This window comes from Psittacula echo (genome assembly GCF_963264785.1).
Source record: "Psittacula echo genome assembly, chromosome: 8".
NCBI classification, from domain to species: domain Eukaryota; kingdom Metazoa; phylum Chordata; class Aves; order Psittaciformes; family Psittacidae; genus Psittacula; species Psittacula echo.
The window spans coordinates 23816504-23830382 of NC_137744.1; the positions used below are offsets into that span (position 1 = coordinate 23816504).

The following is a 13879-nucleotide window of genomic DNA, read 5'->3' on the forward strand; positions in this document are numbered from 1 at the left end:
GTGGACTTCTAAGTAAGCAGTAAGTAGTCTACAGGACTCTTGCCTTTTGCTGGCTGTCAGCAAACAGTAAAGCAGCTTCATAGGAGATAGCGGATACCAGCAAGTGGCATGGAAGGCAAATGGTGACAGAGAGCACAGTAACACACCTCACTGTCTCGGTCTGGGCCAGCTGCATGCAGAAAACCTTGTCACACACCCTTCAAGTTCATCAACCTACACATCCAGAGCAACAACTTGGCCCATTCTAGAACTAAAGCAGGTCTCCAGGAAGCCCATGTAGCCACACAGTGGACCAGGCACATCTTGGTGGGCAGAAGCCACAGTGCAAGATGCTTCCTCCTTCCCACACCTACTTTGTGACATCCTAAGGGCCAACCACCTGAGCTTTGCTATAACCATGCTCTGAGCTGTGCTGCAAGTCTTCCAGGTAGCTGGGAGCTAGAACCCCAGACTCGTTTGTGTTGGAGGCACCTTAAAGCTCACCCAGCTCCAACCCCTGCCACGGGCAGGGACATCTTCCACTAGAGCAGCTTGCTCCAAGCCCCTGTGTCCAACCTGGGGCTCCTCCAGGCTGCCCCAGCCCAGCTCTCTGAGCCTGGCTCCAGAGCAGAGCTGCTCCAGCCCTCGCAGCATCTCTGTGGCCTCTTCCTCCTTCCATGAAAAAGGTTTCACTTTAAACAGCAGTCTTAGAACAACTTCTCCTCACATTCACTAGAGGTGCATTAGAAGTTCCCAGCAAAAGCCAGCAACCAATTAGCGACCAGTTCTATATCCCAGGGCAAATACAGCTCCTTTAGGCAAGAATACAAGGAATGAGAGCATTAAAGACACTCCTGACAGGAGTGTCCCACAGCAGTGCTTGCGGGCTGGACCATGCCTGAAGCTCACAACACAGGAGGCAGGTGAAAAGGCCTGGCAGATCCCATGTCACCTCTGGGTACGTGCGGGCTTCACCGCATTTCTCAGTGACACTTGGGTTGTGACACTGCCATTACCATTTAAAACCAAAGAGGGCCCCACCTCCTGAGCAGGGTGAGCTGGTTTCCTGGGTTCCTCCATGTTTCCAGTGCACAGGCAGCCACCCAACCTAATCTTGAACGTTTCCCACATACTCGTGACAAAAAGCCACCTCATCCCAGCCAGGTTAATCACTGTCAGTTTATCCGGGGACTGAATGTGTTGGCCTTATTAAGGGCTGCACGCCGAGGCACATTACACAACGAGAAGCACCATGGTCACCTATTTCCCTCTGCAGCAGCTCAATTCCACTGGCTGGAAAAGTCCCAGGCAGAGCAAGACAGGAGAGGGAATTGCCCAAAATGCAACTTGCATCACATCCCAATAGGAAACACTGCTCTGGGAGAACCAGCTGCCTTTCAAATTCATATTTCTCTCTGCAGACTGTAAGTTTAGAGCAAAAGAGAGTTTAAGAGCATCCTGTTCTAGAGAGCAGTTTACCCAGTACAGATGCCAGGCAACAACCAATTTGCTTCACCAAAAGGATGCTCAAAAGAAGGATAAAAAGCACTGCAACAGCTGGAGCATGAGCAGCAGGTTATGGAGGGGATTCTCCCCCTCTGCTGCGTGAATCGGAGACCTTAGAGCAGCTCCAGTGCCTGAAGGGGCTCTAGGAAACCTGGAGAGGGGCTTTGGACAAGGGCCTGTAGGGACAGGCCAAGGGGAATGGCTTTAACCTGCCCGAGGGGAGACTGAGATGAGCTCTTAGGCAGAAGCTCTTCCCTGTGAGGGTGCTGAGGCGCTGGCACAGGGTGCCCAGAGAAGCTGTGGCTGCCCCATCCCTGGCAGTGTTCAAGGCCAGGTTGGACACAGGGGCTTGGAGCAAGCTGCTCCAGTGGAAGGGGTCCCTGCCCGTGGCAGGGGTTGGAGCTGGAGGAGCTTTAAGGTCCCTTCCAGCCCAAACCAGGCTGGGATGCTGTGATAAGAACTGGAGCCACCAGAGGGCAATGCTCATGCACTGCAGCCACAGAGCATTTTCTCACCACCGCAAGCTGCTCCATAATGGCAGGTAAACAGGCATTAATTAGGTTTTGCCTTCAAGCTCGTCAAACAGTGCCTCAGATGCACCTGCCCCAACCAGAAACACAGCCCCTACACATTTACATGTGCATGGATTGGCCGACCTGCCAAAACCAGCATCCTCAGAGCCGAGCTCTGTGCCAGCCCTGGCTGCTGCCTGGGCTGCAGTACTGCAATACCAGCTTGGATGTATCTCCTGCCATCAGGAACCAACAAAGCCCACCCTGCAGCAACAGGGCAAGGCTCTGTGCCAGTGCTCATTGACAGCCCGGCTGCCACTTCCCTTTGTGCTCCTTGGCTAGAAGTGACAAGCCAGAAGCAACAAGGCTGCCAAGAGACTCCTCGGCATGCAGAAGACCACGAGAGCAACAGACTGCCCATGTAGCACGCACAGGGGTGGGATAAACCCATTTCACAGCAGACAGGAGCAAGGTGCTCTCCATGTTGTGACTTACCAACTTTGGCAAAGGCCTCCTTGAGGTCCTCCAGGTCATCTTTGGAGATTTGCATGGTGTTGGCCATCTCATGAACTTAGGGAGTACCTAAAGAGAGAAAACGGACACTGTGAAACCAGGCTGCCTTCAAACACCTGCAGCGTTGAACAGCAGCACAGCAACAGTCAGTACCAAGGTCGCTACAGTTCTCGAGGCAACGTTTATCTTTCCACTAAGAAAACAGATGTGTGGAGCTTAGAAGATGGTAAATGCACTGCTTAACAAGTCAGAAAGCCCATTAGCCTTGCTAATATTTAGCTGTGTGTATTTGTTTTATGGGTTATGCTGCTCTGCACACGTGAAGGTACCTGCCAGGAGTGTGTTCTGTAGGTTGGAGAAGCTCACACCTCCAGGGATCTCCTGAACAAAATCAGAATCCAGAGTTAAAAGTGAATGCTCTGCCTGCCTGTCCCTGAGAGCACACAGCTACCAAAGCCAAACAGCAAAGCTCTCAAACAGGGTCTTTCTGCTTTACCTGGTGCTGTTTGCAAGAAGGAATCAGTCTGGTTTTCTACCAGAAAAAGATTTGAACGAACACCTGCCTATTCCCCCAGCGCCAGGCTCTCAACAGACCATGTAAGCACCAGGCTGTCTGCATGGCACTGACCCCTCCACTCCCCTGAGCGAGGCACAGCAGGCAGACCCCAGTGCAAAACAGCCGGCACAGCAGGCACCAGCCACGCTCACACCCCGGGTGTGCAGGTCTCCATCAGATCTCAGCACTGAAGAAATAGCGAGGATGAAGCACACGGTGCCTACACCCATCTGTGTGATCCTCCTTCCCAAGCACCGACGAGGTGCCACCCAGCCAGCCTGGACAGGAGCAATCGCCATAAGGATGAGAAAAGGATGGGGCTGTTCAGGCTGGAGATAATCTGTGGGGAAACCTCAAAGCAGCTTCCAATGTCTGAAGGGGGCTACAAGGATGCTGGAGAGGGGCTCTTCATCAGGGGCTGTAGCGATAGGACAAGGGGTGATGGGTTCAGACTGAAACAGGGGAAGTTCAGGTTAGATATAAGGAAGAAGCTCTTCCCCGTGAGGGTGCTGAGGCGCTGGCCCAGGGTGCCCAGAGAAGCTGTGGCTGCCCCATCCCTGGCAGTGTTCAAGGCCAGGTTGGACACAGGGGCTTGGAGCAAGCTGCTCCAGTGGAAGGGGTCCCTGCCCGTGGCAGGGGTTGGAGCTGGAGGAGCTTTAACATCCCTTCAACCCAAACCAGTCTGGGACTGTATGCAGAGGCCAGTGACCTGCCCACATCCCCGTCCCATGCCATTCATGACAGCAGCATCAGATGTCCCGTTGGCACTCTGGCAAATACAACCACAAGAGACCAGTGATGGATGGCTCAATGCAAATAGGGAAACCTCCATGCACAAAGAGGCAGGCTAGATCAGCAAGTTCTAGCACCCATGCTAGCTGCAGCTCAGGGGCTTTAAAACTGGGGATCCAGACAGGCTCAGTGCAACTTCAAATGAGACTTGCATCCCCAGATTTTCCAGCTCCACCTTTGTTAGCTACAACTGCTCTGAGTTGAGAAATCAAAGGTTCCTCCTCTGCCTATGGGAACAGGCCCAGCTGCCACCTCCTTTGTAAGGAAGAGGATGAGAGTGAGCTCAGGTTTACAGTCTGGCAGCAGGCAGGAGCCCCAACAGGCTGCTCGAGCAACAAGAAGCTGTTTGACAAACGCCTGTGCTCTGATGGGCAACCCCTTTTGTCTGAGCCCCCCAGCTACCTTCACAAGCGCTTGTTGGCTTCAGAACACAGGTCTGCCTGTAGCTGTCTGCGACAGCCGGTCTGGAAAGCAGGTGACAGGGGAGCAATGGGCAGGGTGGCAGCCTGGGAAAGCGGCTCAGGCGGGTGCTCGCAGCACAGAAAGTCAACAAGAAGTTGCATCACCGCAGGGACATGAAGGGAAGAACATCGGACCCCACCTCCAACAACAGCAGAGCTGCCAGCGGGCAGGATAACATCAGTACAAGACACCAACAGCAAGACAGCCAAATCCATCCCTTGGCCTGTGCTGCAGGAATGGGGCAGGCGAGAAACCACGGCAAAGCTGCACTGGGCTTACAGGAAAGGGGAAAAGAAGACACCACGATTTTCCTTCTACTGTTTCACATGACCTGGCTCCAGTGAGCCCAGAACCCCCCCGTGTGCTGGGTGCACCCCCAGAGCGTGAGCAGCAGCTCAGGGAGGGGATCCTGCCCCTCTGCTGTGCTCTGGGGAGACCCCCCCTGCAGCCCTGATCCAGCTCTGGGGCAGCAGCACAAGAGGGACGTGGAGCTGCTGGAGCGAGGGCAGAGGAGGGCATGGAGCTGCTGCGAGGGCTGGAGCAGCTCTGCTCTGGAGCCAGGCTGAGAGAGCTGGGCTGGGGCAGCCTGGAGAAGAGAAGGCTCCTGAAGGGGAGACCTTAGAGCAGCTCCCAGCTGCCCATCGTGCTGCATACCCAGGCCACCACATCTTTCACACCAAAACAAGCAGCAAACACGATAAAAAACCTGCTCTGTTTGACTTCATCATGGAAATGCCACACTCTGGATATGTCCTGCAGTTGTCGGGGGGGGGGTCTTCACTTAAAAACCGCCTCCCTTCCAGCCCCAGTGCTGTTCAGATCAGTCGGGATGGTTATAAAGCAGGTTCACCTTTCAGTTTTCACACTGCTTCTTCCTTAGTGTTTCTCTGCTTGAGAGCAGAGAGGGGGAGTTTGAACCAACAGAGAAAGCAGAGTCCTGACCTCGTGAGAGCTGCCTGGGAAGGGGAAAGCGTGTAAAGCTGGAACAGACAGTATATGAGGAGCTTAGGGAGCCACAAAGGTACAAGCTGACTGGGACTATTGAGCTCCCAAAGCAAGTTCTCAGAGCTCTTTGCAATGGAGACACATCACCCCCAGCACCCGGCTGCAGGGCAGGAGAGCCTCAGGTTTTGTTGTGTGGGGGTTTTTGTGGGTTTGTTTGCTTTTAACAGCTGAGTCTGGGCATTCAGGCTGTGTTTTTCCATTCACAGTTGCATTGTTAAACAAGAGCCTTTGTCTTCGTGGATATAGAAAGCCCTTTTATCACACTGGCAGAGGGATCACACACCAGCTGCCTCTGTGGGGACACAGCACCACGCTGCTCACGCCACACCACGGCACATTCACTTCCACATGAGCAAAGCCCCTGCCAGGGCATGCAATGACAGCCAGAGACAAACGGTAGCTGTGGACCTCAGAGGATGGGAAATGCACTGCTTACCAAGTCAGAAATCCCATTAGCCTCCTTAATATTTAGCTCTGTGTATTTATTTTATGGGCTATGTTGCTCTGCACACATAGAGTCACAGCCTGGTTGGGGTTGGATGTCCCTGATGAAGAATCTGTAGTGATGGACAAGGGGTAATGCCTTCAAACTTAAATAGGAACGTACCTGCCACCAGTGTAGATGCATTTTAGAGGGAGGAAGAGAGAGCAAGGGGGAAAGAGGAGGCAGAAGTGAGCTTGTAATCCTCCACCCATTTTACACTCTGATGACAGAAAGGCTATCAGTCAATGCACACATAAGCAGAGTGTATGAGGAAGGAGTTCCTGCTCCAGATCCCTTTTGCTCCTGCCTTCATCCCTCTCTCCACAGAAGAAAACCAAAGGCAGCTCCATAACACATGGATGGACTAAAGATGCTCCAGAGAAGAGCATGGCTGGCAGATGGTGCAGCCTGTTTGTGCCACAGAATCCAAGACTGGTTTGGTTGGAAGGGACCATAAAGATCACCCCATTCCCTGCAGACTTCTCTTTAAGCTGCAGATCAGAGCTGCTTCAAGTGCATCTGAGGTTTTCCAGTATCAACTCCCTTCCCAGAGAGCTGCTGTATAAAGTTTCTGTGCAAACAAGTTTTATAGCTCCTAAACACAGAGCAGTCATCAAACCGGGGTTAGTTTATTTGCTCTCCAGGAAGAGCTGCAATATAGACAAGTCAGATGGAGCTGCCCCAGCACCTGTGTTTTCACAGCTGGAACCCACCTTCAGTGGGACCATCACCTGAAGGATGCACTTGGGTGCTCAGACAGCACCTTAACACCACTCAAACCCAGAGAAGAGATCCCCAAGACCCTTTCCCAACTGGACAAATCCTGGGAGCTGCATCCTGCACAGATGATCAGTGAAACATCACAGAATCCCAGCCTGGTTTGTGTTAAAAGGACCTTAAAGCTCCTCCAGCTCCAACCCCTGCCACGGGCAGGGACACCTTCCACTGGAGCAGCTTGCTCCAAGCCCCTGTGTCCAACCTGGCCTTGAACACTGCCAGGGATGGGGCAGCCACAGCTTCTCTGGGCACCCTGTGCCAGCGCCTCAGCACCCTCACAGGGAAGAGCTTCTGCCTAACGTCTGTGATACTCACGCCAACATTATAAAGTGTATCTAAGTAATTCTTACGTCTAGATTTAAAGACTGCTGCTGATATTTGTCAAATTTTTAAGGGATGTGGATGGAAATTGGAGACATTTCTTTCTATTTATGAAATAAACGCAACCATCTTGTATTCTCAGACTAAATCAGGCTCACATTGAATATTATGAATATCTCCGAGTACCCACAAACTCCCTGTGGCTCATCAGCCAAACAAACCTTTACTCTAAAAATAAAATCTCCTTTCATGTTGTAGTAATTCATGGACTTTCCACTTCAATTCAAACTTACAGCAGCTCGGCCTGCTTTCAAACTGCCTTTTAAAGCGGGGGGGGGGTGTATGTGCATTCAGGCACTTGCACATCTCCTTAAAAGCTGGAGGTTTAGTCCCATTTTGAAAGCACATGGCAACCAAATATTTCCCAACAGCCACTTGAACACTTCCAAGAGAAACAGAGCTGGAATTTGCTGCTGATCCAAATGGAAGGATTTGTTTTCTTAGCAGCTCCGTGTTCATTTGAAAACCGAGCTGCTCCGTCCCTCCCAGACCCACCCTGCTTTAATATCTCTACAAGTGACTGATTAACAGCACCGAGGTGTTTATGCAAACGTGGACGCACAGGGAAGTGCCAGGGAAAAGGCATTAACGTGCCCCTTTTCCACCTGAGCAAGGAGCCAGGAGCGAGCTGGGTCTGGGCTGGACCAGCAGTGACTCAGCCCCGGCGCTCCGCACGGGAACCTGCGCGTTTGCTGCTCTCCGTGCGGAAGGCTCCATCCAGACAGAGCACAAGTCACTCGCCATCAGCTCATTAGAACACCTCAGAACCTGCCTATCTCTGACCATGGACCCAGCACGGAGCACTCTGCCGTCAAACACCGAGTCCAGGCAGGCGGCAGAGCCCCCGGGGCTGGCGGCACTGACGCAGCCCGGCTGATCTGGAGGGGATCCTGGTGATTCAGCCCCAGGATTCCTGTGGTTCACCCCATCCTCCCCGTCCTGCACTCCCCGGCTTGCCTTGTCCCATTCACCCCACCCAGCTCCTTTGGCAAGAACACAGAATCCCAGCCTGGTTTGTGTCGGAAGGGACCTTAAAGCTCCTCCAGCTCCAACCCTGGCCACAGGCAGGGACCCCTTCCACTGGAGCAGCTTGCTCCGAGCCCCTGTGTCCAACCTGGCCTTGAACACTGCCAGGGATGGGGCAGCCACAGCTTCTCTGGGCACCCTGTGCCAGTGCCTCAGCACCCTCACAGGGAAGAGCTTCTGCCTAAGAGCTCATCTCAGTCTCCCCTCGGGCAGGTTAAAGCCATTCCCCTTGGCCTCTCCTTACAGCAACAAGAGGCAGTGAAAGCTTGCAGCGCACAGATGTGGTCTGACGAGTCCTCCAAGATAAATACTGACTGCAGCTTTTGGGGGAGACAGGGAAGTTTAGGGGTGGATGGCTTGTAAATGAAAACCTATTACAGAATCCATCCTCTCCTGCTCATAAATCAGTTTGTGTGTTTCAAGCAATGTTTTGTTCATCAGGTTCCTCCCAGGCAGCACCCACAGGTTGGTTGTTAGCAAACACCGGGCTGTGGGAAGCACAGAAACTTGGGTTTGGCAATTTCCATCCATCCAGTCACCAAGCACGGGCTGCAACCAGACTTTCACCACACTTTCATCTTTCCATGGCAATAGGGGTCATGCTGATGACAGCAACGAGTAGATGCTACGCCATCCACAGCGAATGTCGACCCCTCACCAGCAGCATGACACTGCCACAAACCACTGCCCCCAGAAACATCTTTGCTGGTGCTCTTTGCATGAACGTGGTGCTCATGGACACAAACAGAGGGGTTCCTGTCTCCTCAGGCAGCTGTTTCCCTGCCTCAGGAGGAAAGGGGCATGCGAAGCTTTGGGCAGGTATTCCTTTGCAGTGCCAGGCTTGGCTCAGGAGCTGCATCCCTCATCGGTGGCTCTTCCCTTCAACCAAGCTTTCCCTACCCCATGCACATCAGGGTCAACACCAATGGAACTACAGCTCTGCTCTCAAGGTCTGCAGTGCTTTAACTATTGAAGACCTCTGAGCTGGAATGCCTCAAAAGCAGTCGTCCAAACCCAGCTTTCTTTTATTATTAATCCAGCTTTCCCCATCCATGCACAGCACCAGTCAACTCATCCCAACAGGCCCAGGATCAACCACACACATATTCAACTCTAACACTGGATTGCTTTAAGCTTGTCTTGCTGTTTGAATTTACTGGCTCACACCTCTAAATCCTCCAGCCTCCTCAAGCTACTGCCTTTACCCACAGAGAACACACTTTGACTGGTCCATGCTGCTTGTGTAGCCCATCAGCTACTACAGAATCATATGGTGGATCTCAGGGAAAGGACACAAGACTGCAGATAGCAATTGCCACAGCACAGGCACTTTACAGCTCAGTTCTTCCCAATCCCATCAAAAGATGACCTCCAGCTGCAGGGCTCTTGAAGCATCTCTATGTCAGCAATAGTCCCATCAGTGGGTTTTGCTTTGTATCCTCCCAAATCCCTGAAGCTGTCATGCTGGGAAAGACCAGCTCCCTGCTAGGCTTATTGTCACCTGGGAGCAGACTGTGAGACTTTGCTCCCATTGTTACACAACTCTGCTGCTGCAGGGGAAAAGCCTGTCAAATCCATCAGGAGCACAGACACACTGGAATTAGTCCCTGCACTTGGCCTACAGCTACTCCCTCCAGACTGGGGGCATGTCTTTATGGGGTGTCCACCTCTGGACACGTACCTTCCTCCATGTTAAAAACCCAGTCTCTCCAAGCTAAACCTGTGCAGAACGATGCCAGAGGTTCTAAGCAGCACCTGGGGAGATGCCCAGCAGGGATCTGGGCTGCCCAGAGGCAGGGTCACTCCATGGTATGGGAACAACAGCAGAAGAGTTTTCCTGTGCCTCCTGCTCAGACTTTAACCACTGCCCAAGGTCCACGGACAGCCTGGACAAGCTGATCCTTCAGTTTTTGCATGCTCAAAGTGTTTTCTCTCCCTTCAAGACAGAATCCAATTCACCAGCTCAATCATCTTAAACCCTTATTGAAAACAACTGCTGACCCATCAGCCAATTCACATGCTCTGACACCCTACACAGCCAAGGAGGTGGCCCAGAAAATGGTCGAAGTGTTCACCAGCACCCAGAACCGTGCTGGAGCCAGAACCCATAGAAAACCCAAAATCAGCATCAAACCTGCTCACAGCAACAAACAGGGATCAGCCCCTTGCTAAAAGCCCAGGAAAGCCTTGGCCTTAAAAGCAGCCTCCAAAATGCTGCAAAGCTGGGGATACAGCACAGAAATCTGCAGGGATTTGAGTATCCAACTCGCTGGATGAGCTTTAAGGTCCCTTCCAACCCAAACCACTCCACGATTCTATGATCCCCATGCAGCCCTGAGGGAATATGAACCAGAGCTGCTTCTGATGCACATTAAGCAGTGACATGCAATCCTGGAGCAGAGCAGACGGATGCTTGCTTACCACCATGACCCAGCATTTACTATCAGGAGGCTGAAGTGGCAGAAACATGAAACTGGTTTGGGACTCAGGGAAAGGAAAGCATGGATAGGTTGCTGCAAACCTACATCCTTCTCTGAATGCTCCTGATGTGGATGACCAGGGCCAACGGGATGGGATGGAGGTTCAAAGCAGGAGCAGAGCTGGCTGTCAAGGAGGAGAGCAGCTACCTGCTAGACCTTGCTGCTGCTGCTGCACTCACAGGTACTCATCGCCTGGTGTGACCACCTTGTTGCTCCAATTCTATTGCGTGTATCTGCAGAGTACTTACAATCTGCAGGGAACAGCAGAGACCAGATGAAACACCCCTCAGGGCACCAGCGAATTGGTCCTTAAAAGCTTCTTTACAAAATACTTCTCCCAAACGTTGCATTTTGGCACAGTTTTAGCAGAGCAGCTTCTCCAGGATGAGAGCACATTCGCGACCATGACCTCCTAGATTTATCTCACTCTTGCATTGCAGTAGCTTGTTCACATCAGTGGAAACGGAGCAGCAAAATTCCCGGTTAACCCATTAGTCCAACATGAACCAGGTGAGCCTTTTGAGACCTCTCAGGAAAGGAAGAGCTGATCTCTCATCCTGCCTGGCACTTGCAAAAGCAAGTAACATTCATAGATAATTTAAACCTAAGTGCAATAAGGTAAAAGGGGGGGGGGGGCAGGGTCAGATGTCAGCTAATGGACTGAGACTTGGAAGGCTTAATGTAAATTCCTGGCTCAGGCACAGAAAACTCATGCTGGCCTCTCAGGAAATTCTTATGCTGATAATAACTCTAACTCTTGTGTAGTTCCCCAAATAAAAGCAGCATTAAACACTTCCTACTGCTCATTCAGTACCTTAACCATAAATGACTTCAAGAAAGGACCCACCTCTTACCACCCACTGCAAAACTCAGAATAAGGCAACCCTCACTGTATGACGGGACTCTCAGAGTGATGGTGGGAAAGCCAGGGTGTTCCCCACCTGCATAAGCAAGGAGGAGTGAGGATCACAAGGCTAAAACAGATAAAGCAAGAAGCATTACTCGGTCTCGGTAACCTTCCCTCCTGCCCAGGCAGGGGAATCAGCAAGATCCCTAAATTAAATCACAGCACAGTCACTGCCTATTCAGTGCCAGCAAACAAGCTCCTGCAAGCCAAACCCCCAGCGTGATGGTGTGATCCCGGGAGAGCTGGACCAAAGCGAGCCTCAGCGGTTCAGCCTGGCAGGGTGGGTTCTGTGCAACCCTTTACCAGGTACAGCCGTGGTGGGGCGATTCTGCAGTGTGTTCATCAGTCTGAAGGTGAACAGACCTGGCCTGAAATGGGACAACCAAGCTCAAGGCAGACCTCGTTCCAGTCTTCAATACCTAAAGGGATCTAACCTGCCAGAGGGGAGACTGAGATGAGCTCTTAGGCAGAAGCTCTTCCCTGTGAGGGTGCTGAGGCGCTGGCCCAGGGTGCCCAGAGAAGCTGTGGCTGCCCCATCCCTGCATTCTACGATTCTATGAAATCCCAGCAGCTGGGCAACTGCTGACCCCATGATAAACATCCAGAGAACTGTGTTAGAGATTCACAGGCTGGTTTGCATTGCGAGGGAACTTAAAGCTCATCCATTCTCAACCCCTGCCACGGGCAGGGACCCCTTCCACTGGAGCAGCTTGCTCCAAGCCCCTGTGTCCAACCTGGCCTTGAACACTGCCAGGGATGGGGCATGCCTTAAAAAAGAAACAAACCACTAGAAACTGCGAACCCTGCTCTATGCATTGCCATTGTGTTCTAAAAGTCTCTTAGAAACCACAAATTTCAGTAACTGATCTCATACTAGAAAAACCGAGTGATAAAAGAAGAAAAACCTTTTCCGATCCTCCCCTGCTGCCTGTAATCTTGTTTGGCAAGCACTTGGGGAAAGGGAAAGAAGTCAAAATAATTTGATCCAGAGGAGGCAAGCATCAGCAGAGTGCAATACATCAGTGTCGCTGCATAGCTGTCCTACCAGCTTCTGGAAGTATAAAACCAATCTGTAACTTCCACGTTTACTTTCTCTAGAGAAGCCAGCTCAGATCCTATCTACCTTGACAAAAGCAGAAACATCAATCTCAAAGATGAATGTGAAAGAGCTAGAGGAGCAGGAGAGCTGCTGGCTTTGCCTCCCGGGAGGCTGCCACGATAGCGCCATCGCATTCGCTCTGACAGCAGGGTGTTCCCCACACTCCTCTGTAATCTAACTTCTTTTGGGGAAGAGCCATAGGGAGCAAAGGGGAGCAGCGGCAAGCTCTGCTCTGCGACTCTTGGACTGTGAGCAACCATTCCTAATCCCTGCAGAACGCACCCCAATCACCAGTTTCAAGGCAAGGCAGGATCTCCAAGGTGCATCCAGCATCCACACAAGTTCTCATTGGGTCCTTTCAAGCTGCTCTGCCACCTCCCCCTCCTCCCCTGGTTTAGCAGCTCTGCCAGTGCGCAATACCCCTAGGACAGGTGTAGTGGTTAAGGAGATGTGTGCACCATAAACAGCACACAGCCTCCTTGCTACTCCAAGCTTCAGGAGGGTGAGTCCTCCAGCTGTGGAACTCATTCCTTACAGCCAGATGTTTTGCAGAATAAAAGCAGGGTAAAAGTAAAATACAGCTAAGCAAAACCTCAGAGCAACACGTTCAGCATAAACAAAATCAGGAAACAAAGCAGCCGCACGAGATGTGTTTTATGGGATTCCAGACATGTTAAGTCTAAGTTTTTCAGCACTAAAAGTTCAGCTTTTCAGTCCAATACTCTTTAGAGTATTCTCTATGGAAGTGTTCAAGCTAGTAGTGACTGCTAAAGCATTTGACAGAGGGTCTGTGCTGACTTCCAGCACCAAGCACAGCCAGCCTCCAGCACAAAACACAGCAAGTTCCTCACTTCGGACACAAAACCCTGCCAGGCTGTGATGCCGGATGCCAGTTCCCGCCGGAGCAGCACTGGGAGCGCAGCCCCTCCAGGCAAAAGATCCCCAGCACTTGGGGAGCCACGGCAGCCAATTCCCCGAGAGCTCTCAGAGCTCCTCACGCTTTCTGCAGGCAGAGCTTTAAACACTGAACTCTCCAAACATGCAAGTTCGAGCAGTTCTGCTTTTTAAAGGGCTGCTGCAGACCGAGACGGGATTAAGATGTGCCGAGACCGAGGTTTCTGGGAAGGCAACACCCTCAGTCCTCCCCTGGGACATTCGTAGCCCGGTGATGTAAAGTCAGTGGCGGCACTCGCTGCCGCCCTGTTTGCATGTGCAAAGATAAACCCCAAACCTAAAACACATCAAACCCCCAAATTAATCTTTTCCTTCTGCCTCCAGCTATTCCCCTTGACCCACTCCAGCAGCAGATGCCTCGCAGGCACAAATCAAAGCAAAACAAGTCGCCGCAGGATGATCTCTGGCGTGTGCTCGCATCCCTGCAGCCAGGACCCCAAGCGGCA

At 52.0% G+C, this 13879-nt stretch overlaps 1 protein-coding gene across 3 annotated transcripts in view; it reads right to left on the bottom strand.

Annotated features, from left to right (window-relative positions):
• The window catches only part of PLS3 (plastin 3), a 47309-nt gene that overhangs the window by 16794 nt on the left and 16636 nt on the right, over nt 1-13879 (bottom strand). For all 3 annotated transcript variants that reach the window (XM_080624752.1, XM_080624750.1, XM_080624751.1), the window contains exon 2: nt 2493-2579. In XM_080624752.1, the coding sequence (XP_080480878.1) occupies nt 2493-2559 (67 nt within the window). In that variant the 5' untranslated portion in view covers nt 2560-2579. The remainder of the gene's footprint in view (nt 1-2492; nt 2580-13879) is intronic.